Source organism: Triturus cristatus, chromosome 4_1 (assembly GCF_964204655.1).
Source record: "Triturus cristatus chromosome 4_1, aTriCri1.1, whole genome shotgun sequence".
Lineage (NCBI taxonomy): Eukaryota > Metazoa > Chordata > Amphibia > Caudata > Salamandridae > Triturus > Triturus cristatus.
Genome location: NC_140585.1, coordinates 232,937,463 through 232,965,085, shown reverse-complemented (window position 1 = coordinate 232,965,085; position 27,623 = coordinate 232,937,463). Strand labels below are relative to the sequence as shown.

The window sequence follows — 27,623 nt, the reverse complement described above, 5'->3', positions numbered from 1 at the left end:
ATGGTAGCAGCCCGTCCTCATTAATGTTTCCATCATAATTGACGTCCAATAAAACTACAAATGTAAAGGTTTTAAATCCACTGGGAGGTTTCAACGTTGTTCAAGACCCACAGAACCAAGGATAACAGACATTGAAAGCAGAGCTGTCTCACTTTGAGTAGGAGTCAATATAGTTCCTCCAGCAGGATAAACCTCAGGTGACATGTGAAAAGCATGTGAATATTTGTAAATCCCAAGAGAGTAGAGGTATTCCCGTCCCGTATACTAGAAAAGAATATGCTAAACATTGGATTCAAGAGATATTTTTACTTTCAACTTTCAAGATTATACTATTTTTGTTTTACTGACTGGTACTGATGGTAACAGACTCCGACATATCCCTGGACTATGCCTAACCAGGCCCAGGGCGATTGCTATGCTGAAAACACACATAAAATAGAGTGAAAACACCTACATACACTAGGGTACACTATGAGCTAGGGTACCCCTACGATTAGCCTAACCTATCCTATTGGTCAATAGTACATAATATGGCAGGGCATAATTCAAACTACCTTTAAGTCCCTAGTATAGAATAGGGCATGGCAGTTTAGAGGCCAGCAGCCCTTTCTGCACTTGTATGTGTGCACTGCCGAGGCCTGAGGTCATTTTAAATGCCACCCTGTGTTGTAGGACAGCTTTTAAATGTAAATTGTGCCCAAAATCGACTTTGGTGTGTGGGGATCTTAAAAATGGATAAACTGCAATATTTTAGCATACTAGGTACCCCAGGGTCTACTCTAGGTGTAGCAGGGGTGGGGGTCAGGTATTTATAAGGAGGATCCTTATAAAACAGGGTTTATATCCCTTGGGGATGGAGATATTGCACATTTCACTTCCCTCATAGTAGTACAATTGTTCCCAAATCGACTTTTGTGCTAGGAGCACTGTGGAGTGAAGATCTACATTGTTCTGGTTTAATAAGGACCCCTAAACCTCCCCTATGTGTGCCAGGGCTAGGTGTTCATGTAGTTATCAGCGGGGTCCTTATAAAAGCAAGTGTATAGGCCCTGGTGCTGGAGGAATTGGACATTTCATTTTCCCTATTGTAGACCCCCAGCCATATAGGTTAACATTACAATAGCTTATAAATCAATAACTAGCACAAGGGACAACAAATGCATCATTCAAGGACTTAGGAAAATGGTATTCATAAATCCATAAATGTTGTTGGATTAATCCTACGATGTACAGAAAAGAAGTTATAAGACTTTCTTATCTGTAAGCCGAAATTCAGCCTCCCAGTAGTCTACCCTGATTGGTCAGAGTTAATTGGATCAGCCAGGCTGTTTTAATGAAGTGATAAATGGCACCCAGGAAAAAAAGGCTATATCTTGTAAGACGACCCTGCTCCAAATGAATGCCAGAGCTGGGAGAAGGGTCATAAATCTTCAGCTTTGAAGATACAAGGGACAGGCAGAGAGAGCAACACTCTGAACCCAGCCAGATGGCAGGCTCAAGGAAGAAATTTGCAGCTGTATGAGGGAGGGAGTTATTGTAAAGAACCATCCTGGGGGTTGGTTTAGCTAGCTCTTGCTTCTCTGATGAGACTTCAGCCCCATTGAATTTTGGAGGAATAATGCTTTCTAGGAGACCATTGTGCCACACTATGGAGGAAATGGTCATGCTCTGGGTTTTTGCCCTCCACCTCATTGGACAGGACTGCCCTCCTGTTTGACCCTATAGAACACTGAATGAGTATCTGAGAGGGACAGAGCCCCTCAGATCTGCTACTTGAAGCAAGAGAACTAGAAGAGTCCATGCTGGAAGTTTGATTTGCACCAACCAGGCCCTGCACTTGACTTACTGTGCCTGCTGCACAATCTAGAACTACAGCCCTGTGGACCTAACTTGCTTCAAGAGTAATAAAGATAGGACTCCCTGCAAGCTACAGATTAACAGAGCTCACCTGGACCATCACCACCACTAATCCCCATCCTATAGGGTCTCTAGTGGATTTGTGAGGGTTTTGTCCAAGTGGATTGTGGTAACTGAAATCCCAAGCTTTCACAGACCATCTTAGAGGTTCCAGTCCCTTGGAGTAGGTTTTGGACACTTTGGGACTCTCATAGGAACTTTAGAAAGGAGTTCCAGAAATTGGAGGTCCAACTTTCAGAGTTTGGCCAGGAGCTAGTCCAAGGCCAAGCTGGTGCACCCTCATTGAACCCGGCCTGGTGAAGAGCATCAAGGGATCCAGGAAGAAAAAGATCTGTAAAAGCTTCTAAGTTCGAAGGTAAAAGACTTGACCAGCTCCAACCGCGAAAATCAAGCCACCCACCTTCTACCGCGAGCTGGCTTGGATCCCTTGTTCGACCCGCTGGTAAGCTATGGAGGTTTGACTTCCATAATTTGATTGGGAGTTCATCAAAAGGCTGGCCGGCGAACCCTCACTGAATCCAGACTGGTGGAGAACCTTGAGGGAAACCGGCAGAAAAAGCTCCAGGAAAGTTTCTAAGTCAGAAGGTAAAAACTTAGACTCAGGCAAATCACGAGGGGTAGTCACGCAGGGCTTCATCGTGGTCGGCATGAAAGTATGACTTAGCCCAGTTCTAGCGCGACCAGATGTCCCAATAGCCGCTATGGGTCTCCATGTGCAATATAGTGCTAAATCCTTGGAAATTCAAATATGCGTCTACTACTGCCAATAAGGTCACTGACATGGTCTAGGGCTCAGTGTAGGTCTCTATAAATTATTCCCATGCTCAACCCTTGGTAGCTTGTCTGGAATCAGGCTGGCTTAACTTAGGAGAAGAGAATGTAAAGCATTTAAAACACCAATTCAGTAGATAATAAAGACGCAACACATAATAAAAACCCAATACCACTTTATAAAAATAGGAAATACTTTTATCTTTAAAATGATATCAAAATGACAAAAATTCAATGTAGGGAACTGGAGATATGAGTTTTTTATGAATTACCACTTCATTGTGCTAAAAAAGCCTATAGTGCCACTCTGGGACATGTGGACACGATTGACCAGGACATGGTCAAAGCTCCAAGGTGACCGCAATAGAGCCCTGCTCGGATTCCCCACGTGGTAGGCCTTGGTCAAAATTTCACCTTTGGACTTAGAAACGTTTCTGGAGTTCTTTCTTCCGAGGGTCCTAGCTGCTCTTCACCAGCCCAGATTCGGTGAGGGTTCGCTGGCTTGACTTTCAGGGAGTTCCCAGTCAAATTCTGGAAGTTGGACCTCCAGAGCTCTTCAGCGAGACAAACCTGGAATCCGAGCCAGGTCGCAGTTGAAGATGGCCGGCTTGGCTCTCGTGATTGAGTTGTCACTTTATGGAGCTTTTTTCCAAAGTTGCTCAACTTCTGGAACTTCTTCCTGAAGTTCCTCTTGAGGGTCCACATTGTCCAAAACACAGTTCAAGGGTCTGGAAGCTCCAAGATGGTCCTTGAAGGGTTGGGACCACAATTCTCACAATGCACTTGGACAAAACCCTTACAAATCCACCGGACGCACACCAGGCAAGGGACTCTTGGTGGTGATGGTCCAGGTGAGCTAACCTGTAGCTTGCAGGGAATCTATTTATTATCTCTTGTTAACTCTTTATTCTTTTTGAAGTTAAGTACATCCACGGGACTGTAGGTCCAAATAATGGAGCAGGCACAGTCAGTCAGAATGGCAGGGCATGGTGGTGTAAATCAAGTTTCCAACTTTGCAATCCTTCTTATTCTCTTAGTTTCAAGCAGCAAATATGAGTGGCTCTGCACCTCTCACATATTCGTTCAGTGTTCTCTGAGGTCACGCAGGAGAGCACTCATTTCCAATGAAGTGCAGTTGAACACCCCAGAGCATGGCTGAAATATCAGCACAGCATGAAAAACGAACTAAACCAACTCAGCATGGCTAATTTCCATAGCTCTCCGTCCTCTTACAGCTGCATATTCCTGCCTTAAGCCTCCTATCTTACTGGGTCAGAGGTGATGGAGGTAGATGGACCCGACATTCTCTACCTGTCCTATTTCTCCTTTGAAGCTTCATGCTTTAGGACCCCTCACCCTGCTCTGATGCAGAGCCCTCTGGACCAGATACCCTCTCCCCGGTAAGCCACTTATCACGTCATCAAAGCAGCCTGGCTAATACTTTTAACTCTGACCAATCAGGTAGGGCTGCAGGAAGGCTGAATTTTGGCTTACAGACAAGAAATTCTTAAAACTTCTTTTCAATATATTTTAAGATACATTTAACAATCGCATATTGTTGGATTTATTAATACCATTCTCCTAATTGCTTGAATGATAATTCATTTGATTATTAGCAATATTTCTGCATTCATAAACTACTGCCATGTTATCCTATGGGGCTAGGCATCTACAATGGGGAAACTGCAATGAGCAATTCCTCCATCATCATAGCATATGAAAAACATCTTTTATAAGGTATTTATCGCTGCCTATAGTGCTTATAGTTACATGACCCCCACACCTGGGATGCCTAGGGCAGACCTTGGGGTTTCTGAATATAGGAAACTAATGTAGATCCACACTCCACAGTGCTCCAAGTACCAAAGTCGATTTTGGTAGGCACTATACTACAATGAGGAAAGTGAAATGTGTCATTTCTCTATCCCCAGGGCATATACAACATCTTTTCTAAGGGTCCTCCTGATATTTACATGACCCCCCCACACCTGGGACACCTAGGGGAGACCCTGGGGGTACCTAATATGCCAAAATATTGTAGACTATCACTTTTTAAATGCCCCTACCATCAAAATTGAGTTTGCAGTGAATCTACTTTTAAAAGCAGTGCTGCAACGCAGGGTTGCTTTTAAAATGACTTCAGGCGCTCAGCAGTGCACACATGCAAGTGCAGAAAGGGCTGTTGCCTCTAAACTGCCATTCCCTATTATATCCTACGGACTTATAGTTAGGTTTAATCCCCCTGCCCTATTATCTACTAGGGACTTATAGGGTATGATACGTGACTTGTAAGGGTACCCTAATATATTGTGTACGCTAATGCATGTGTGTGTTTTCACTTGCGTCTTCAACATAACACTGGCCCTGGGCCTAGTTAGACAAAGCACAGGGACAGTCAAAGTAAGTTACCCCTATTACCAGTTAGCAAAACATGGGAGTGCACAGGGCACACAGAGTGACTTTGCAACAATAATACTGAATTGAATTGTCCCCAATTTAACAGCATTGAAAGAATGAAAGCCTCGGTGTACCTTACTAGGAGTTTAACGTGCCGTTCAGATTACTATGTATATCAGCGAAGAGCATTCAGTTGCAGAGCCACCTTGCTAAATGAATGTGGACTTGTTTTATAATTATTTAATTATGCATTTGCTAAACCACCATGTTGGAAAACCTTCACCAATTTTGTATGCCTAGGTTATATTAACATACTTGAGTTTCCTTGCCTCTGACATACCTGCCCTTGTTTCCATGCCTGGCACTATCAAGTGAGGATACTTAATTCAGCTAGCATGGCATCTGAGATCTCCTTTGCTGTATCTCTTTTCAAGGTCCTTTTTAATTTTTCTCTTGAGAAACTCTGGCACTTGTTAGTACTGTTATCTAAAGCTTCCGTTTTTGTTACATGTATGCTGCTTTAATCACAGATGTGAAGAAAATGTAAACAAGTATGGGAAAATAGGCAAGGGGTTAACATTAGATGCTCAGTTGCTTGGTGAGACAAAACCATGTTTTACTGAACTGCAAAACTGCTTAAATTGTGCTTTTCCTTGCTTTTTGCGTAATAGAAATGTTATAGACTTCAGGTGGACTTGGAGATATATTTTCCTTTCACATGGCTCATTAATTTGTTTCTAAAAAGTGAATTACTGAGAACGTTTATCATTTGATTGAAACTCCTAGATTGTAGTATCAGTTTTAAAACTATAACATTTAATAACAATAATAATTAAAAATGATAGACACTCACCATGACCTGTCAGGGGAGCTTAGGGGAGAGTAGGCGGTCACAGGAATGCCTTTAGACTGGCAGTACTCCACAAGCTTGACCTGAGTTAGGTATGGGTGGCACTCAAACTGAAAGTAAAGTTAAATCAAGTCAACCCTGATGCTATCAAATGTGCTTGGGAAGCAATGGTTTAACAAATGCGTGTACATAAACAAATGGTTGCATTTCTTTTTTTGACATTTCTATCTATATTACCCCATATTTAATTATGCACTACTCCATATCTAGGGGTATATTCTCAAGGAGCTATCGCCGAGTCAACAGCACTTTATCGCAGCCAAAGTGGTGATAAATTTATTGCACCATTCTCAAGCTGGTGCTAACAGCCAATAACACCAGTTAACACGCAATAGCAGCTGCAAAAAACATCGCCACAGATGACCCCGGCAACTATAGCTAATGAGATGCAGATAAGGCGTTCCCGTGCCAAAAGCCGCAACAACACCACTCCGCAACATTCTCAAAGACCAGACAGATTGGCCAAAAGACCACAAAACATGCGATAAGGCACGTTAGCTGCAGGAAATTAACACCTGCTCCGACCTGGTGTAAAGTCGGACGGCAGCCTGCACCACAAAAGAGAGCCCAGGCCAGACCCACACCTGAAGAACAACAGATGCCATGGAGCCACTGAACAAGCGGGCCGGACACCCAAGAGGGCCACAACACTCACCGCCACCACCACCCCGGACCACCACAGAGGCAGCGCAGACAAAGACAGCGACCCTACGAAAATGCACCAACCCCACAGACCCAACACCTGAGAATTTCATTGCCCACCACATGCTCAAAGGGACAACCCTCCTCCGCATCCTGACCACCATTGTCCACAGGCTGACTGTACCAACACAGCGGACAACCAACATCCCACCTCGGACAAAGCTGCTGGCCGTGCTGCACGTGTTGGCCCCTGGTACCCTCCAACCAACATCCGCCTGAGACGGATGAGTCACACAGCCAGGCCAATCCAAGTCCCTCACAATGGTCATGGATGACACCATTAGCTTGGTACCCCTCTATCTATACTTCCCACATACTGTGCAGGAACAGCCAGAGACCAAGCAAGGCGTGTACGCCACAGCTGGCTGCCCGCATGTGTCAGTAGGCAATTGACTGCACACATGTCCTACTAGTGGCCCCTGGCAACACTGCACACAATAAGCGCAACAGAAAGCGCACGTATCCCACCAATGTGCAGGCAATAGTGGACCACGGGGAAATCGCCGCCAATGCCGCTGCCAACCACCCAGGCAGTGTGCATGATTCCTACACCCTCCGACGGTCCATCATCAACCTGCGCCACCAGGATGTCACCCACAGAAATGGACTGCTCGTTGGCCAATACCAAATGCACACACCACACACCTCAATTCCACAATCATGCAACACACAACACAGGAACTGCACACTTCACAAGCTCACATATAACATGCACACCCACCAGTCACGACAGCACAACTCACTGTGGGAACCTTGGCCAGCCATGTACATTAGCCATCAATGGCATGGCACCTCGGCCACACAATAGCAGAATGTCGGAAGAGGAGGGGAACAGGCATGTGCGAAGGAGGCAAGTGACAGATGAATGAGACTGTACACAATGTCAAGTGTGACGTGGATGTGTTGGCCAGTATGCAGACCACACACATATCCATGTCGGCACACACCTCTGGTGTTTGGAGTGTAGTGGACAGTGGACGCAACCATGTCACCCCAGCCAGTGGGGAAGACCTTGAAAATGTGGCTTGTTACGTCCCCCTGTACGCGTGAATGGAGTGGGATGGCCCGGCGTACGCCAGGCCAGCGTAGGGGTGTGAATAAAAGGCACGTAACTCTGGGCAGGGTCCTCTTCTGGAATGCCCAACGTCTCTGTCAGGGCGGCACCTCTCACCCTGCCATTAGGCCGATGCCATGAGTGATGTTGCCAGCGATCCTGTGTGCCTGCTGCACTCCGGGACGCTGGTCACGAACCAGTACTGCCCGCCCCTGCACACCCGGTGCAATCTCCAAGCCAGAGACCTGCGACCTTGGTAGCCTACTCAGACCATCACGGCCTCCGCAACACATGCCCGCAGTACTCCTTTCTCGTTGACGTCCTCCACCGGCATGCACAGCAGACAAGTAGGTCACACATTTGGAACTGAGTCTTGATTACACCATGGCCGAGCACAATAATTATGACTGAGTGCATGTCACTATACACCCTTCGATGTGGTGCCACCAGGTCACAACCGCAAGATTCTGTGGGCCCACGCGGACTACTGCTCCCGGCCTACGCTGCGCTCGAGTAGGTCACAGAATTGGAACTGAACATCGATTACTTAAAGGCAGAGTACATATCATTGCACGCAAAGAGAAGCGTAAGAGGATGACGCGTTGCATTTGGGAGTAAAAAAGGATCATCGTTACGGAGGAGATTGAACACTATGCCCTGGTGTCACTAACTGTGCATTGCGAGCCTACGACATGTGGCTGTAGCCCACTGCTGACCGCTGCCTCCGGCCTACACTGCGGTCCAGTGGGTCACAGAGTCTTGATTTGGCAATGCCGGAGTTCATATCAGTGTACCGGCATCATCACAGACTGCATTCCCTCTCAGCCCCGGTGCCACTAAGTCTGTTCCCCGACATTCATGGACACTCTCTGGTCGTACATTGGTGGCGTCTGAGTCTATGGACTAGGGGGTAGTTTTCATCCTCGTGCAGCTGATCCCGAATTGGTGGTGGCAACAAGGCTGTCGCTTTCCACTCCTCCATTTGCTGCTTCTGGATAGTTTCTGCCCTTAGCATCATGCCCTGGAGGACACTGTCCACTGTACCCGCAACCCTCTGCCACATTCATCTTCGACGAGGACCCGCTCAGTCTGCGTGGCCCTACCTCAGTGGACTGCAAGTCACCATCCCGTGGCGGTGTGCCTGTGCCGGCCACTGCGTTTCCAGGGCCACTAACTCTGTGCAGATCAAGTCAGCGACCCTGTCTGAATGAATATTGGATGACCTCTGTGACGGTGGTCTTGGGGTCATCGAAGCCATGTGCATGTGGCCCTGCGCTGTCCGCTGCCTCCGGCCTCAACTGCGGTCCACCAGGGCTTACACATCAAATCGAGACCTGACCGGCCCGGACGTTGCATCACCGCAGGAGGCACACGCCACCATCGCCAGGGCCAACACCAACCACCATCTGACAGAGTTGTAACAGTGGTACTGGCAGACTAATGGAGTGGCTCAGACCTGCTGTGGATGCCATCATCTGCCTGATCCCCTGCCCAGCACTCCAGGTGCCACTGACTGAGTGCACCGCAACCCATGGACCATTACTGAGTTTTGTGCTGTGCAGATGTTGCGCAGCATTGTCACCTCAGACAGTGTGGGAGACCTGGGACGTTGATGAGGAAGTTGATGCAGGTCTAACACACCCCACTGCATCTGCATTAGGAATATCCTAAATGGACACAATCCTTGTCATTTTCATCACATGAGCGCACACAGCTGTAGTACCCCAACCTTCAGTGCACTGCAACTCACGGACACTTCTGTTTGTATGTTGGGTGACCTCTGTACTTGCTCCGGCTCCCTCCATGTTGCTCAGCAGTTGACTCTGTTATGTAGGTGTTTTCTGTTTCCATTGCACTGGTCTCCACTGTTCAAGTTGTTGCCAGCATCAAGCACTTTGTGCGGGCTGGCTTATACTCACCCTACACACATCCAGCACAGGCTTCACTGTACATGTGGCCCTGCCAATAAAGGGACCGGGCGCACATGCCCGTAGCCAGTTCAACATGACATCTGCGTGTGCGCCTGTGGTCTTGTTGTATGCATGAGGGCCCTGGGGCCTACGACATTACATTGTGCTGTGTACGGCGGACGCAGACATGTCACCGCAGGCAGAGGGTTAGACCTTGGACATGTAGCTTTGTCGTGACCCACGCAATTTGTAGGGGGAGTGGACTGGGCCATCATACGCAGAGCCAACGTGGGTGTGGGACTGATATGAGCGTGCCCCTGGGTGTGGTCCTGTACTGTGAATGTGCATCTGAATGTGACTCTATGGCAGTATGGGTCTCCTTTGTGGGGTGTAGGTTGTCCCTGAAGGGTAATAGACTCCCACGTATGTGATCTAGTTCCCCTTCCATGGGTTTGGACCACACCTGCACCTGTCCGGCCACCTCCATTTGGCGTTCGGACACCTGGCATTGGGGTACCATGTGTGAGTCAGTGAAGTGTTGTGAGCCAGCCGTGCTTGTGGGTGCTTCATGCTGTGTGGTCTGTTGCAGGAGCTGGGTTCTCCTCTAAGTAGCTTGGCTGCCCTGGTCCTGGTGGTGGGTTGCGTGGGTTGTCCATGGGCTGTTGTAGGGCATCGGTGTCGTAGGTGTGGTGCTCCTCTCTGGCATCACTGATGTATGGTCTTCTGTGTTCTGCTGGAGGTGTTGTATGTTCCTCTGCGAAGTGAAGGGGAGATGCATGTTGACATTGTGTAACATGTATGTTGGCACATTGTTCTCGTTTACATGCAGGCTGTGTGACAATGTACATTGTGACTGTTTTGGAGGTGCAGGATTTAGATGCGGGACAGTATGCATTTGGACTACATGACGGATGTGAGGTTGTACGCGTACATTACCATTTCACAGTTTCCAGCTCTGTCAGATATAGTAGGCCTGTTTCTGCACGTGTGCAGACCCAGTTGTGTCCTCTGCTCTGCAGTGTCGGGGTTGCACATTGTGCCACATTGTCGTCAATGTGCATGCGCTGTTATTGCTATGTGTGTGTGCTGCAATGTGCCACGGGGATAAGGGACACGATCCAGGGTCATTGTGAGTGTACTACACATCATTGTGCATGTGTGCCATTGTGCCCATCTACCCCCGTACCCCCAGTCCCTGGTCTCTACTCGCCCTGTTGATGTTGTGTCGGGTCCTCCCGAGCTGTGTCCTCACTCCCGACTCCTTTTTATTTTATTTTTTTGCAGAGTTTTATATAGCACGGACTTGCACCGTCTCCACACTGTTGACTGTGGCCTCCATTTCCTCAGGCTCATCCTGTGGCGCAGGAGTACCACCTTCTGTCACCGTTGCTGCCTTCCTGTTGGCAGCGGCTTTGTGCCTGGTTTAGATTTTCACATCATGCCAGCACCTCTTGGCCTCCTCCATTGGCCTCCTCGACACTCCGACTGCATTCCCGGTGGTCTAATTGTGGGTCAGTTGATGGTAGTGTTCTGTCACCTCCGTGACACTGATCTGGTTTTGCTACGGACAGCACCCCGTCTTCCTCTCGCTCTTCTCCCTGGCCTTCCCCGACCCCATTGTACCTTGCTGGTGGTCTGTGGGTGGTGAAGTTCGTGTTGGCCTCTGCGCTCGGTCAGGGTGCATTCATGTTGCTAAGTACTTTGGATTGTTTCTGGTGTGTTGTTTTTGTAGCTTTTAAGGTGCATTTTCCCGCAAGACGCATGGGATTTGCAGACCTGTCAGTGGTTTTTGCAGCTTTTTGTATCGCAATTGGCCTCATCGCAGCTTTTTTGTGTTCGTATTTCTCATTTTGCGGTGTGGCATTGTTTTTAACGCGACCATTTGACGCGTTATCTGGTGACTATCGCATGGTGCCGTCATGTTGTGAATACTTAGTTAACAGGGCGTCATTTTGCCGGGATAAACTGCGATGTTGAGAGTTGCGTTAAGTTACTTTTGCGGTGGTTATCACACTTTCTTGACAATATACCCCCAAGTTTTCATCAGTGAATAAACAAAGATACTACTATTATAAAGATACTGCTATTATTTTCCACAATATGTAACTCATCAGTGTTTCTCACAATTTGATGTCTGTCAGTTTGTTATGTGCTAAGTAGCCAAATACAGTAAAAGGAATACATCCTCTAAATAGGAGCACAGTAGAATTTGTAATATGCTGTAACTGACCTGGTGATTAAGGCAGACAACATGGAGAGACACTTAAAGATAATCTAAATTCTGCATTTTGGGGGGGTTTCCTAGTAATTACAGAGAAAGAATTGTTTTGTATCTGTATGCACAGCAGAGAACACAAAGGTGGATTTGAAGTTCATTTGGTATCAAAGCACACTCACTCTTTAGCCCCCTTAATAACTTCTTTATATTATATTTATCCTTTTATCAAGTGCATGCCAATACATTACCTATCAACTCTAACAAAATATCGCCAGTCTTCACCTGTCATTCTTCAATGAAATCATATATGTAGATCAAACTTTCATTAGCATTCCTCTACTCATTACCATCTACCTTGGGTTCTGACATGTTCCCCCAACTACCCTGCTTAGTTGCACCACATTACTTTGGTATCTACCATCTATAACCTTTCCATAGAGCATCTCCACTCTCTATTCATTGGTGTTCCTATTTTTCATTTTAGTCTGCCATCAAGTCCCCTACCTCCCCTTTTTCTCATATCCATTCCTTCCCATATCTGACCATGTTCGATGTGGTTTTACCATGGATTTGGTATGATTTGGCTTCACCATTTTACTGGATTCAAGGTGGTCTACAATCTAAAGACTATGGGCCTGATTGCGATCTTGAGAGACAGGGTTACTCTGTCACAAACGTGACGGATATACCATCTGCCAAATTTCAATTCCATATATCCTATAGAACTTCTTATAGGGCAGACGGGATATCTGTCACATTTGTGACAGAGTATATCATCCGCCAAAATCACAATCAGGCCCTATACAGCTATTTTATCTACTGCCATCCACTTATATATACTCCCATCAGCTTTATCTGCAATTCTCATGGACCTGATATGGTTTTCTTCTGCTTGAGCCCATTGCAGAAGATCCTGTTTCCCAAGCCTCCCCTTTTGGGCCAATGGGGTGAAACCAGTGTATGGCTATGCAGCGGACAGTTAGGAGGGTTCCCAGGGTTGCTATACTAGGTCTCATTTTACTGCCTTTGGGTGTAAGAACTATTCCTATCTGGCATTGCTTAGGATAACATAACGTGTATTTATAAAGCGCATGTTCACCTATAGGTATCTTGGTGCTGAAAAACAGACGTTTATTGTTACCCAACTCAATGGTACTCATTTTATCGACCTCACATAGATAAAAGGCTGAGTGGACCCACCAGGATTTTGAACCTGTGACCATGAGGTCAAACACAGGCCACTGTGGTGGACGCATTAGTCCACTGAGCCACTAGAGCCGGCTTGACCTGCTTGACCTTTAGTTGGTGTTTTTGTGATGCAGCTTGGTCATAATCCCCTTTCTGTATTCAGCTATTATCGGAGAGGACCAGATCATGCATATCAACTCTGTGATTGCTTCTCCATGTCCCAGGCAGTTTCTTTTTCTAGTACAGTCAATCTTGTTTAACTTTAGGGCGGGCAGGTACTTCTACTTATTGTACTGATTTGAATCTGGCGTTGCTTGATACATTTTTGTTAACTTGCAAGCAAGCCTTTTCCCATTATATGTTTGTAGACAGTTCTAGATTATCAGTCTCCCTTGTCTGTCTGAATATCAAGCCTCCTCAGTGCTTTTTAGTGAAAGGACACAATGTGACAGCTCCAGATCTCCTACAATTGTTTTCATGGTCACAGGAGTCTCTGGAAAGCCTGTCCAACCCTGAAGCTTTCCTGTGGCTTGCAGAACAAAATGAAGAAGTCATCAAGGAAAAAGTCTCCCAGCATTATGCAGCTCTCATCATTCCACTGCCTCTTTGGCATGTGTTTGCTAATATCTTCTAACAGTGGCATAAACCATATCTCCATATTTGGGGCATATGGAGGTCCTGCCCATTTATGTTTTTATGTGCCCATCCCAACAATGCTACCCTTCCAATAATTGTCTCTCACTCTTTGAACCTTCTCATCGCCTGTTTCAGTGGCCTGCTAGATATGATTCCGGATGCAGGAGCTCCAGACAGCATGTCCCCCAGGCTTGCATGTGTCCAGGTTTAGACTACTACTTTTACCTGCATGAAATGGTGATAATTATGTGTTTAGATTCCCAAATACAGACTGTGGTGTTGATCTCATTGGGTTGTGCATGACATAAAGACACATGGGGAAAAACATCTTGGACAATGAGATTCAAGTCTGCTACTTGTAGCTATTTATATATTGCTCCCAATGGATGCCCACCTCTAGTACAATTCTCTCTTCAACTTAGCCAACTCTCTTATAAAGAATATTTGTGATTTTGTACAGATTATACGATGGCCCGAAGCCCCGTGGATCCGGATTTAATCTTGCTGCTACCGCATCAATACTAATGGGTAAGTTGCATACATTGGCACTATTTTTTGTCATGGCACCTATCATTTTGCCCCAATTCTCTAACTGCAGTCAGAATCTACCCCCCAGTATCTCAACTGTTAGCACAAACAGCAAGTGGAAGAGTGTGCAGCCTTGCCTTGTGCCCTGCTGTATTTCCTAACTCTTCAGTTCCCACTTTGGAATCTGCCTGTGGGCTTTGTGTATAGCTTTGTGTATAGCTTTGTGGCAAGCTGACCCAGCAAAAAAGATTCAAACAAGCACAACATCCCCCAACACACATGTAGTTTACCAAATACTTTTTCTGTGTCTAAGATTGTTATGGCATAAAGTTGTTCTTTCAGTTGCATGGTGGTAGTCTCCTGAGGTTCTGTATCATATGCATTTATCTAGCGTGTATCAGCATATGCACTAGACAACTAAACCTGTCGGCCAAGATCTTACCTAATAATTTGGTGTCCGTGTTTATCATGGAGAGTGTTTTTTATGACCTGCAGTCTTCTAGGTTCTTGTAAGGTCTTGGTATCTTTGTGATGACAGCTTCTCTAATCGAATCAGGCAACTCTCCTCCCGGGCCTAGGATGCTTGTTTACGGTCCAGGGAGGACCTGGCTTGGCAGTTCGGGCTGGACTGTTCCCATGAGGCCCAGGGTCAAGACTGATTTGCATATGGCCAGGTCTAAACTGGGGTGGCATGGTGAGCAAAAGAATGATGGATTTAACCCAGATCTCTTGACTGGGGGTGAATGTTTTGATTTGTTCTGCATTCCGTCCATCAATTCTGTGTCTTTTGCTTTCTCGCCCTAAGTGCGCCAGGTATGCCCAGACGTGGGTCCTGGGCTCACTGTGCCACTGGAATAAAGCTATCCTGGCTGAAAAGGGGTGAAACCCCGAAACCCACTTTATAAAAGTGGTATTTTCAAACACACAATATATCTATGCATTTTTATATTCTCAGTTTAGGCATACTAAACTCCATCTTTCTACTTTGTCCCAATAGGAAGTTATACGTATAGGAAGCTATAAATAAACTCCCATTCTATCCTATGGAACAGATGGCCCTTCAGTAGAAAAAATGGATTATACTGTAGTTCACTATCAGGACATGTCACACATACCACTACATGTCCTACCTTTCACATACACTGCACCCTGCCCATAGGGGTACCTTGTTCCTACCTTAGGGGTGACTTAAATGTCATAAAATGGAAGGTTTAGGGCTTGGCAAGTGTGTGCACTTGCTAAGTGGACATAGCAGTAAAAGCTGAGCGCAGACACTGCAATGGCAGGTCTGGGAACCCTTTGAAAGGCTGCTTGTGTGAGTGGCACAATCAGTGCTGCAGGCCCACTAGCAGAATTTGATTTACAGGCCCTAGACACACACAGAGCACTGTACTAGGGACTTAGTAATAAATCAAATATGCAAATCGTGGAAATACCAACCCATATGCACATTTTACATAGGGAGCACTTACACTTTGGCACTGATCAGCAGTGGCAAAGTGCCCAAAGCGTCTAGACCAGCAAAAACTAAATCCAGCACACAGCAAAAATATATGAGGCAGAGGCAAAAAGACAGGGGAAAACATGGCAAGGATGCCATGTCTAACAATCCAGCACCTCGGTTTCCTGTATATGTTGGAGGTGTGGCAGGGGGCAATCCCCCTTCTCTTTACCAGCTTAGACTTACCCATTATCTTCGGAATGTGTGACCGATCTCTGAGATGAAAACTCCACTACAAACTGGCTCCAAGTCTCTCACTTTCAGCACACAGATACAGTAACCCACCCACTTTGTTTTTAATTCTTTAAGCTAGGAAATTCAAACCTGAGTTTAATTACCACCAACCACCTAAGTGTAATGGTTCATGTCAAGTGGCTGCTCTTCAGATTCTACTCAGGATCATTGTTCATAAGGATATCCATCAACTCTCTCATTGGTTGTCTGTCACTGCTATTGTACTGTTATCTCTCACTAGAATTATGTTATGTAGTACAGGACTCTCCTGGAAAGGTCCTCTCTTTCCTTGCATTTTTCATAAATCTGTGCTACAGTTTAGGAACCTTAAAAATAATCTAATGCTGGAAAAGTTCGGGCTGAGAGTACTGAATCTGCTAAACATATACTTATTTAAAGGGTCTACATACTACCAATTGTCTTTATTACGGCTGCTTTGTGACTGTAAGCATACAGAAATTTAAAAAAGAGGATTAGATGAATGCAGGGAGCATTAGGGCTGCTAGTGGTTCTCGGAGAATAGTGCCGGCCACTCTGTTGATTTTGATGTGTGGTCAAATTGGCATATATTCACAGAAAACAATGGATGAAAAAACACTACCACGTTCATCTAGTCTACCCGTATGGTATCAGTTACAATTTGAGTCTCTCTCCAATAAGTAGTCAGTAATATTAGGACATTGGCAAACTTTCACTTGCATTCTGGGACGTCTGGTCCCTCATCAGCTCCAGGCTTCATGCCTCTTGGAGAAGAGTGGGTAAAACCTCCACTCCTCTCAATGGTTTCATAGTCACTACCTGGGATCTCAGTTATGGCTTTCCCCCTCTGCCTGGATTACTGATAACTGCGACTATAGCCCACTGAATCTGAGTGACCATTAAACAGTGAACCACAACTGTACACGCCCAAATATGTGTTAATAAAGGCGGCAAGTAATATTATTGTGATCATCTATTAATACAATCTGAACTCATCTCATGCAGCTTTGAAGAAAGTTTTACCTGATTGGTTGCTGGCTTATATTTTAGTCCTGGCTTGTTCAAGATGGCTTCCGTCTGAGCGTGATTGAAGTTGGATATTCCAATGGCCTTCACCATACCGGCATCCATCAACTCTTCCATGCCCTTCAAGAGGTCAGATGAGATGTAAGTGTCCACAAACCCCAACATACTGTAGAGAAGCAGCGATTTCATGGTGCACAGATGACAGTCTGCCCACAACCCCATACAGTCTAAAATAATTAGAGCCCCCTGCATCAAGAATAGCAATCCACAATCTAACTGTAATACAACCAGCACAAAAGGCCCCTAAGTACAATAAATATATTTATCCACATAGTTTGGAAAAAGACCCCAGTAACAAAGACCAAGATTCCACTGCAAAAAATAATGCATGATTCCATGTAGCACCAAAGATACACAACTTCATAAAGCACAAATAATTCACAAGTTATCAGGGCAAACACACCTCCAATTCTCCCCACCCAAAAAATAACTGATGTAGCCCAAAAGCCTCACAATCTGAGACCTTATACCCCGCAATCCACACCACACAGATAAACATTACAATCGAGCACCATACAAGAAAAACAATGTGACTGTACAAGAATAGAATTTACTTGGAGCACAGTTTTAGACTTCCAATTTCAATAAGAAAATAAAAAAACTCCGTAATTTTAACGTGTGCAGTTAAGATGTGACAACCATGGCTGGTGGAGAATCAACCTGCCAACGTTTAGTAATAGGTAGTTAAAAGCTCAGCAGTGAATGCTATCTGTTGATTACGAAATGTGGCAAAAGTCATTTATCATTCAAAACAAAACCAAACAGATATCTTTTAAAATTAGTTTTCCGCACATTCTCAGAAGTCTATGACAGTATCACCAAAGTGAGCATTCTTTTGCAACACCAAACAGAAGTAGAGGGCAAAATCTAAAAATATCTCAGAGTGGACATGCAAAACAGAGGTCATGAAACAGCAAAAGGAGCAGTCTCACTTTGGGTCACTATAGACATCCACAGTTCATCCTTCAATGATAGTAGGATGCTTGGAGCAGCGCAGCCTCCCCAATCCTACCTCCCAAGTCTCCAGAATGGTAGTGTTGCTCCTGATTGCATGCCCATTTTCATCCAGTGGGATCAGCGTGTCACCAGCCTGCCAAAGGAAAATAAAAACATCTCACACAAGAACCTTTTTGGGCTCTAGTTGCACACCATTGTGCTCTTTCTAAAGGCAAAAGTGTGATCAGTGACCACATACAAAGCATAATAGCGATGTGGTGTAATTAGTAGAGCTTTGTTATGTTTACGCCTTGCACAATAAACAATATAGAGCAGCACTGATATACAAATGCACCTTGAACCCCATCGGCCAGTGGATCAGGTACATATCAAGATAGTCCAGCTTCAGCGCATCCAGTGTTTTCCGACATCCAACCTTCACCATCGATTTCTCATGAAATGTGCACCAGAGCTACAAGAGAAAATAGTTGTGTTACTGGAAGAGTAGGTTCGAGTGTCCACTCCTGGCCTCTGCAAGGTTAGAAAAAAACACAATAATTCAGTTCAATTGTAACCCAAGTGAATAGTAATTGAAATTGGTATCTGTTCAATGGGCCTGCTGGATGCTTCAATCTGGGCTCCAAGTGCAACAGGGGTACTTCACAAAGCACCACTGAAGATGCAAACAATGTTATGGACAGAGGCCAAGGACTAAAGAAGCTTAGAAAAAACTATCCTTTTCAATCCTTCCTTAACAGGTTTGAAGCCAACAGCCCCGAAAGGAAGCAGCAAATGCCTTAGAAGACTTCAGTTAACAGTGCATTCTACAGGGCATTTTTGATAAGCAAAAAAAGATGCATCAGTTCTGTAAAGATGCACAGAGTGCAACGCAAGAAGTGGTTCACTTTACACGCTTTCTGGTCAAGCGCCATCAGGTGAAAAGTGTTGTTCCCGAGCATAACAACAAACAGGAGCCAACACCCTTTTGTGCTTTCCAAGAAGAGCTTCTTCAGGGCTAGAATATATTGTAGGATGCCTAATCATATTACAGCCCAAATAAAGCAATTAATCTGTCACTGATTCCCCAAGAGTCATGGTATGTGTATCAGATTATTGCCTATCTTCTAGTATTAGTAACTTTCCATGGGCCTGTTGTGATCTGGACCAGAACTCTTGGTGAATCAGTGACTGATGAAATATTGTCTTTGGGCTACATAGGAAATTCAAAGGCATTAAATGCAAAGGCCGTTGTAAGAAAAAATACATACATGCATTCTAAAATGTACTTTTCTGGTACACTGACAGTATAAGTAGGTTTAATAAGCCACACGTTAACTTTTCTGTATTGTTTTTTTTATCATTCTTCTTCCTACTCTCCACTGCTCTACCTCCTACACTCCGTTGCCCCCTCATACGTGCTCCTTCACAGCCCCCCTTCCCCTCGCGGTCAGTAAAAAATGTACGTATATATATATTTTGGATAGCTTGCCAGTTGTCATTTGCTGCCCAGCTGCTCTGCTTTACGAAAAACATTTTCTTGCAGGTAAAAATATTTTTCCCTTACCACTTCAAGTGCCATCGGCAGTCTTGGATCGGTAAATACCAAAAGAAAGTAAAAAATTGCACGTATCCAGTAGATGCAACACGGATGCTTGTGCCTTTTGAATTGACTTTGTCAATGCTTGTTTGCTTTGCTAATGGTTACTCTAATGATTAATGTAATGGGCATTGTTACTCTAATGATTAATGTAAGGTGAGATCCAATCTCCTAACTTTTATTATATTTTAATATGCTGTGACACTCCCAGGGCAGAGTGGCGTCACAAACAAATGCAAAATGAAATAAGGCATCAATGCATGCAGTCAGTCATGCGACCCTTAACTTGCAAATTGTCAAAGTGCTGAATTTAGGCACTATTTGCAAAGTTATAGGGTCCATGTCATGTATTTAAACAAAATGCCAGTGCAGAAGAACATTTTCTTTCATTGCTAGAGCGATGATCTACTTTTTCTCACATTGGAATACAAGTGTCCATTTTTAGGTCGAGCATCAGCGCGCATGTGCGTTCTGCAAGACCTCTTGTAGTCAACAAACCAGTTTATCCCTGCCTGCTACATACCATTGGTTCCCTCCTCCATCGCTCTTATTTGTTGCCTCTTAAGTTGTTTTAGGTCGAGCATCAGCGTGCATGCGCTGGCTGCCAGACCTCTTGTAGTCAACAAAACCACTTTATTCCTGCCAGCTACTTACCATTGGTTCCCTCCTCCATCGCTCTTATTTGCTGCCTCTTAAGTCATTGAGGCAGCGGATACATCACTTTCGGTCAAGGCTAAGGAGCACCGGCCAAGCACGGTCTCCTCACCCTTACTTTCTTCATCTATTGTTTTCAGAACTTTTAAAAAAAACATTGCTTTAGCCCCAATGCTGCTTCCGATCACCCTCTGACAAACACAGCATTTACCAGCGTTTGCAATATCGTTTGCAATATAAACGGCATTCTGGCGAACACAGGATTATTTTTACAACTCCGGTACATTGCAATTTTCTGCCCCGTCGATTTCTGTGGCAAAGAGCAAGCAATGAAAGTCAATTTTCTATGTTGGCGGCTAGATGAGCCGTGTTGTGTTTCTGCTGTTCTCCTTCCGGGGTGACTTCTCTGTGTGTCTCCACTCCCCCAACCCGTAGCACTTCAGGCAGCCATGCTCGCCTTGAGCTGAGCTTTTAGCTAAGTGAAATGAGGAACAGGATCCCCAAAGAGAACCCTGCTACTGTTTTACTTGGCCCACAGGAGAGCGAGATAGCAGACATTCCAACACGGGCACACAGCGGAATATAGTTTTCAGTTTGGAAAGTCTTCGCTTCTTGAGCACACTCAGTAAAAATACACCAACAGCTTATGATGGGGAGTAGTATTGTGCTGTGCTTGGTTTTGTTTGTGTGTTTTGTAAGGGTTCTATTCCTGCATGTCCTAGCAAATAGTGTCTCATGATCAGGTCATCCCAATCTGGATTCCGCAGCATCTACAGCACCGAAATCGCCCTCATCGCCGCCACCGACGAGATCAGGACCCTGCTGGACAATGTCGAAACCGCGGCCCTCGTCCTCCTAGACCTCTCGGCCGCCTTCAACACCCTCTGCCACCACACCCTACGCACACGCCTCCACAATGCAGTGATCCACGGCAAAGCCCTGGACTGGATCACCTCCTTCCTCACCGGCAGCACCCAGAGAGTCCGTCTCCCTCCTTTCCGATCCGAAGCCACCAAAATCACCTGCGGCGTACCCCAAGGATCATCCCTCGCCCGACCCTTTTTACATGACACCGCTTGCCAACGTCGTCCGATCGCACGACCTCAACATCGTCTCATAAGCCAATGACACCCAGCTGATCCTCTCCCTCACCAAGGACCCCGCCACCGCCAAAACCAACTTCTACGAAGGAATGAAGGCCTTTGACGAATGGATGAAGAACAGTCGCCTGAAACTGAACTCGGACAAGACGGAGGTCCTTATCCTCGGCCCCACACCCTCCACCTGGGACGACTCCTGGTGGCTGGCCACGCTGGGAGCTGCGCCGACACCCACCAACCATGCACGCAACCTGGGGTTCATCCTGGACTCATCACTGTCAATGACCCAGCAAGTCAACGCCGTCTCCTCCTCCTGCTTCAACACCCTCCGCATGCTTCGCAAGATCTACAGATGGATCCCCACCGGAACCAGAAAGACGGTCACACAGGCCCTCGTCACCAGCAGGCTGGACAACGGTAACGCCCTCTATGCGGGAACCATGGCCAAACTCCAGAAAAGACTTCAATGCATACAGAACGCCTCCGCACGCCTCATCCTCAACATCCCCCGCCACAGCCACATCACTGCCCACCTGAGAAACCTGCACTGGCTCCCCGTCAACAAGAGGATCACCTTCAAGCTCCTCAACCACGCTCACAAAGCACTCCAAGACGCCAGACCAACATACCTCAACAAACTACTCACCTTCTACAGTCCCAAACGCCAGCTTTGCTCCGCTGACCTCGCCCTCGCCACCGTTCCACGCTTCCACCGAATGACCACCGGTGGCAAATCATTCTCCCACCTCGCCGCCAAGACATGGAACACCCTCCCCATCCACCTGCGACAGACCCTGGACCTGCTGACCTTCAGGAGACTTCTCAAGACCTGGCTGTTTGAGCAGTAGCAGCACCCCCCCCCCCTTTAGCGCCTTGAGACCCTCAAGGGTGAGTAGTGCGCTCTACAAATGCATGATTGATTGATTGATTGTTAGAAGGTACGTGTTGTGTCCCATCCCCTTAGAGCCTCATTGTTCTTCCTGTCACGGTGAGGAAGATACTTCTTTTGATTTTTGGGAGCACATCACCCTGAAAGTAGTGTGACACTTTGTGAAGAGAAACATCGACCGCCGTCAGGTAATCACCTTCCCCATGTCCATTGGGCTGCCTTGGATCTTTTAACTGTTTTATGTAGAGTGAGAATAAATAGGAAGTGGTGGAAGTCCTGTAACGACCGGCATTAAATATTTTTTTTAACATTATAAGGTAGAAGTTAAGTGATGTTCCTTTTCAGTTATACTAAAAGTAGGGTAAACACAATAATCACGGGCACACAGACACCTATTTAGCTGTGCGGGCTTTAGTTCCCCCGTCATCGGGCTGGGCTGGCTGATCAGGAGTTGTTAACCCTACTTGTAGGTTACACGCATTGATGTATATCTCTCTTGTCCTCCGAAGGACATTTAAGTTGGACGTTTTGTTTTCAATTTTTTAATAACTTGAGGAGCTCCTCCCACCACACTATGACCAATTGTTTCGTTGTTTGTTAACGTACTGTTGCAAAAAATGCTTTCGGGATAGAGGCAAGCATATATACCTTCTACAGGGACCTAACACCCACAGAATTTAAGCAGAAGGATCTCAGCATTTCATCTGAGACTGATAAAAATGTATCTGTACTTAACATATACAATGCAGCAAATGTGCTGTAGGACGCACCATGAGCAATGACTATCAGGAGGTGTGGGCACATTTTTTATTAAAATAGGGAAATTCTCGAAATGTGCAGAGGTTGTTAACCCAATTTGTAGGTTACAGGCATTCATGTATATTTCTCTTGTCTTCTGAAGGTCATTTAAGTTGGACGTTTTGTTTTCAAAGTTGAATAACTTAAGAAGCTTCTCCCACCACACTATGCCTAATTGTTTCCCGTGCTTGAATGTTAACGTACTGTTGCAAAACATGCAAAAATGCTTTCAGTATAGCTTTCTACAGGGACCTAACACCTGCAGACACGGATTTTAAGCTAACCAGTAGCATCTCAGCCTTTTATCTTTCTGAGACTGATAAAAATTATATCTGTAATCAACATTTACAATGCAGCAAATGTGCCGTAGGACGCACCATGAACAATGACTATAAGGAGGTTGGGGCAATTTTTTTTTTTTAATAGGGAAATTCTTGAAATGGCTGAATTTCCTGCAACATGAAAACTTCCCAAAAGTTTGCATTATGTAAAATCCACATAACTTTTAAGTGACAAGTGCACGTCTCATAAAAAGTCTTTCAAGATACCAGAGGCAGATTGTTTTGCACAGAAAATGTATTATCAACAAACCTTTTTTGCCCAAACCAGTCTCTTGTGAACACTCCCTATATTTTACCTGAGACGTGCACTCCCTAAATTTCATTTTTTAGGTTGAGCCCAGACAGCGCATGCGCGTGCGCGTGTGCTGTTCTGCGTCATGCTGTATTGGAGAATGGAATAGAAGCCCTGTCCACTCTCCCCCCCATATTTGTCATTGGCTTGTGCCATTGTCCTTTGTTAATGCTGGCTTCTGATTCGTTAATAGGCTTGTTAGTCCCTCCTTTATTTGTGACCTCCCATGAGGACTGGCCCTTTTACTTCGGTTGTTACATGGTACGTCTTTAAGCAATATTTTCTTTAAAGAGATTCTCCTGCTGCAGGCACAATATGCTTTCTGCAGCGTTAAGCAAGCGCTGTGTGCTTTCACTTTCAGAGCAGCCCAGGACAATGGAAGCGGCTTCTTTGAATAGGTCTCGCATTTACAAGAGTTTGATCTATTGGCATTGTAAATGACATGCCTTATATATATGTGTTAGTTAGCAAAACAGATAAATAAAAGGCATTGTCATTTACGATGGCAATAGCTTAAACTCTTGCAAATGCAAGACCTACTGCATTGCAAATTCTTGTTGTAATTCTGGTGCGTTTGTGTCCACTCATGAACACACTGCGATTAGCCTTCAATTTTACAGTGTGTTGAGAATATAAAGACTCCTAAATAGCTATATTTTTCTATTTCTTCTTTAATGAATAAATTTGGGTAGACCAGTGTGTAGAACCTGAATTAAATTTGGTCCAAAGTCCTGCCAGCCCTTCATCCACACTCTCTTGGTGTGTAGTGTATGTGTTTGCAGGGTAAAATGCCATAGTATTCAAATTCAAGATTTGGCAGCACTTGTGTAAGCTGTATTATTTATCTTTTTCTGCTCATGCAAAAATGGGCAATTTAAAATTTTAACCTACCTTCGATGTCAATATTTTATATATATACATACACACACACACACACACATTTGTGTGTGTATGTAGCAGAGTTCTGCCTTATCGGCCACTTCCACCATCGGTGCACATGCCCGGTGAATGATATATTTTGGCCCAACGTATCCATGCCACCTTATATTTTTTTGAAAAATCAAACTCAGGACGGAGGACTAACCGCCTGATTATGATGTTGGTGAGTCCGACACCGACGGCTCATTGGTGGCGGACCCACTTACATCGGTCCGCCCGCCCACCACATTACAATGCGGCGGGCAGAGGCATCTAGCGGAAGGTTAGTCTGCTGCATTGCAGACGGGCTCAAGGCACCACCGTGGGGATTACAATGTCCCTTTCTGCCAGCACTTTCATGGCGGTCCACCCGCTATGAAAAAGCAGGCGGAAACTGACTTTGGGAGCCCCTAGAAGGGCCCCTTTCCCCCTGGCCCTCTTCTATAGGGTCTGGGGGGCACCTATGTTTCCCCCACAAACATCCCTGCACTATGTGGCAGGACACAAATGGTGCCAGCCACATAGTGCAGGGATGTTTTAAATGTGTTTATTTTCTATTGGGGTGTGTGCTGCAGCCCGCAGCACATGCCAAAATGGAAATATACACATTGCTACCACAGTGAAGGCTATTACATCATAAAGTGGGCAGCAGGACTGCCGATTTCGAGTCAGGCGGTCCTGCATCCACTATGGTGCCGGTCGGACGAGCGTCTGACTGGCATAGAAATCAGGCCCTCTGTCCTTGAGACCTGTGATTGCTTCCTACATCATTTTAGCTCACGTTGCTGGCAGCCAATCATTGGAAGATAAAATCTCAGTTTATTTTAACACTCAAATGGAATACGCAAGAAGACACTAATACTCATTATATAGACATGTAATAAAGGAAAGGGTGAGTTACCTTTTGTTCTGCAACTTCAGTTTAAATAATAGTACTAAATGCCAAATTTTAAAATTAGTGGAGCTGGTTTACCAGTGAGGGATGTGAGCCTACTGTAGTGGTATCTACTTAAAGACAGCAGTTGGATGCACGATCCACTGTGCCTCCTCATATGGCTCAGAAGGAGTAGAGGAAATGAGGGAGTGCCAGTAGTATTGCTCTTAGGAGAGAGGACAGATAGGTCCACCTCTGGCTGATACGCAGACTGGGGACTATGCTGAACCTTGGTAGAGTAATTAAATGGAGCTAGTGGGTGGGGTCTAGACCTCATAGACCTGGACACCTACCCATATTTCTATTGGCTCCACTGATGATTAGCTCTGTTGGGACTCAGATGCTCAGCCTCCATACAAGATGATTATTGCCTGGGTGCTCAAAGCATCATCAGCACCGGTGCGCATGCTACGGATGCAGGTCCTGTGACTACAATCTGAGTCACATTAATTCAAGAAAAAATGCTGGGACACTCCGAGATCTGCTTCAGTCTGTTTTATTCAGCTAGTCATAGTTAGGACCAAAAAAAGTGTTTTTTGGCTTACCCATATTTTTGGCGCAGTTTGATGAATCTTCACAAAGGTTTCCCAAAAAATGTGTCATAGTAAGTCTGGGGTGATTTGTCAAGCAGGGGTGAGAAAAAGGGGGGCAGTTATTCAGTGTGAATCCGTTCAGTAGTGTTGAGAAATTTAAGAGAAAGCGAATAAGGTTATCTTGGTGTAGCCTAAGCACAGATCTCATGGTGAGATCTGATTGGCTGCCAACACTTTAACCAAGAACTGTTGGCAGCCATCTTGGGACTTGGCTTCAGCCGAGTCCCACAAAATACATTCAAATAAAAGAAAAGGGGCAGGGTAGGAATACCCTGACAGGGCCAAAAATCAATTTTTTGTTAAAACATTTTGCTGTGAAAATGCGATGAAGCCGCAAATCCGCTGCAACATAAAAAAAAAAACAAGCACGGCCTCCTGCACTTGTTTATAATACCGCCCCGTGTGGGCAACATATCCCGGGGGCATTTATTTAAAAAAGGAGGGGTTGCATTTGCCCCTTCCTAGGGCTTATTAAGCCCAGAGGACCATCACCTTCCCCATGTTTTATTGATAAAATGAAGGGGGTGCATGGGGCCCCTCTCCATGGGTTCTATAAGCCCAGGGGACCACCACCTTTCTGGGGCTAAATAACACCCACAACTAAGTCCCCCACAGCTGGATTACTCAGACCTCGTCGAAGGCCCTGACCCCCTTTTTCAACCACCCTGCAAATGCACCTCTTGAAGCACTATCGGTTGGGGGATGAAGTCCCCTTGGCTTCTGAGGGTCTTTGGGGGAAAATAACTTTTATTGTAGGCACACGTAAGTCTCCCACAGCAGGACTGCTCAAACTGCATCAGAGACCCCGCCCACTTTCTCAACCATTCTGCAAACTCGCCACCTGGCGCACTACTGGGTGGGGGATGAAGTCCCCTTGGCTGCTGAGGGCCGTTGGGGGCCAAAAACCCCTATTGTTACTATTATTAGTCCCACACAGCGGGACTGTTGAGAACTCATTAAGGGCCCTGCCCCCTTTCCCAATCACTCTGCAAATGCGCCTCCTGGTGCACTACTGGTTGGGGGATGATCTGCCCTTGGCTGTTGAGGGTCGTTGGGGGCCAAGAACCCTTAATGTTGCCACAATAAATATCCCACAGCAGGATTGCTGAGACTTCATCAAAGGCCCGCCCCCTTTTTCAACCACTCCGCAAACATGCCCCCTGGCACTCTACTGACTGGGGTGATGAAGTCCCCTTGTTTGTTGAGGGTCGTTGGAGGCCAAGAACCCCTATTGTTGCCACAAGTAAGTCCCCCACCCACAGCGGGATTACTCAGACCTGGTTAGAAGCCATGCCCCTTTTCTCAACCACTCTGCAAATGCTCCTCCTGAAGCACTTCTGGTTGGGGGATGAAGTCCTCTTGGCTGCTGATGGTCGTTGGGGGGGCCTAGAAACCCTATTGTTCGCAGAATTAAGTCCCACACAGCGGGATTGATCAGCTCTGTGCAGAGGCCCCGTCCACGTTCTCAACCACTGTTAAAAAACGCACCTCCTGGTGCACTACTGGTTGGGGGATGAAGTCCCCTTGGCTGCTGGGAGGC

At 45.8% G+C, this 27,623-nt stretch overlaps 1 protein-coding gene across 1 annotated transcript in view; it reads right to left on the bottom strand.

Moving 5' to 3' along the window:
- The window catches only part of LOC146854174 (aldo-keto reductase family 1 member B1-like), a 280,183-nt gene that overhangs the window by 126,032 nt on the left and 126,528 nt on the right, over window positions 1-27,623 (bottom strand). The window contains exons 3-6 of the mRNA XM_085651946.1: window positions 18,323-18,439; window positions 18,044-18,121; window positions 16,969-17,091; window positions 5,939-6,045 (exon numbers count right to left, since the gene is read on the bottom strand). Of these exons, the coding sequence (XP_085508072.1) occupies window positions 5,939-6,045; window positions 16,969-17,091; window positions 18,044-18,121; window positions 18,323-18,439 (425 nt within the window). The remainder of the gene's footprint in view (window positions 1-5,938; window positions 6,046-16,968; window positions 17,092-18,043; window positions 18,122-18,322; window positions 18,440-27,623) is intronic.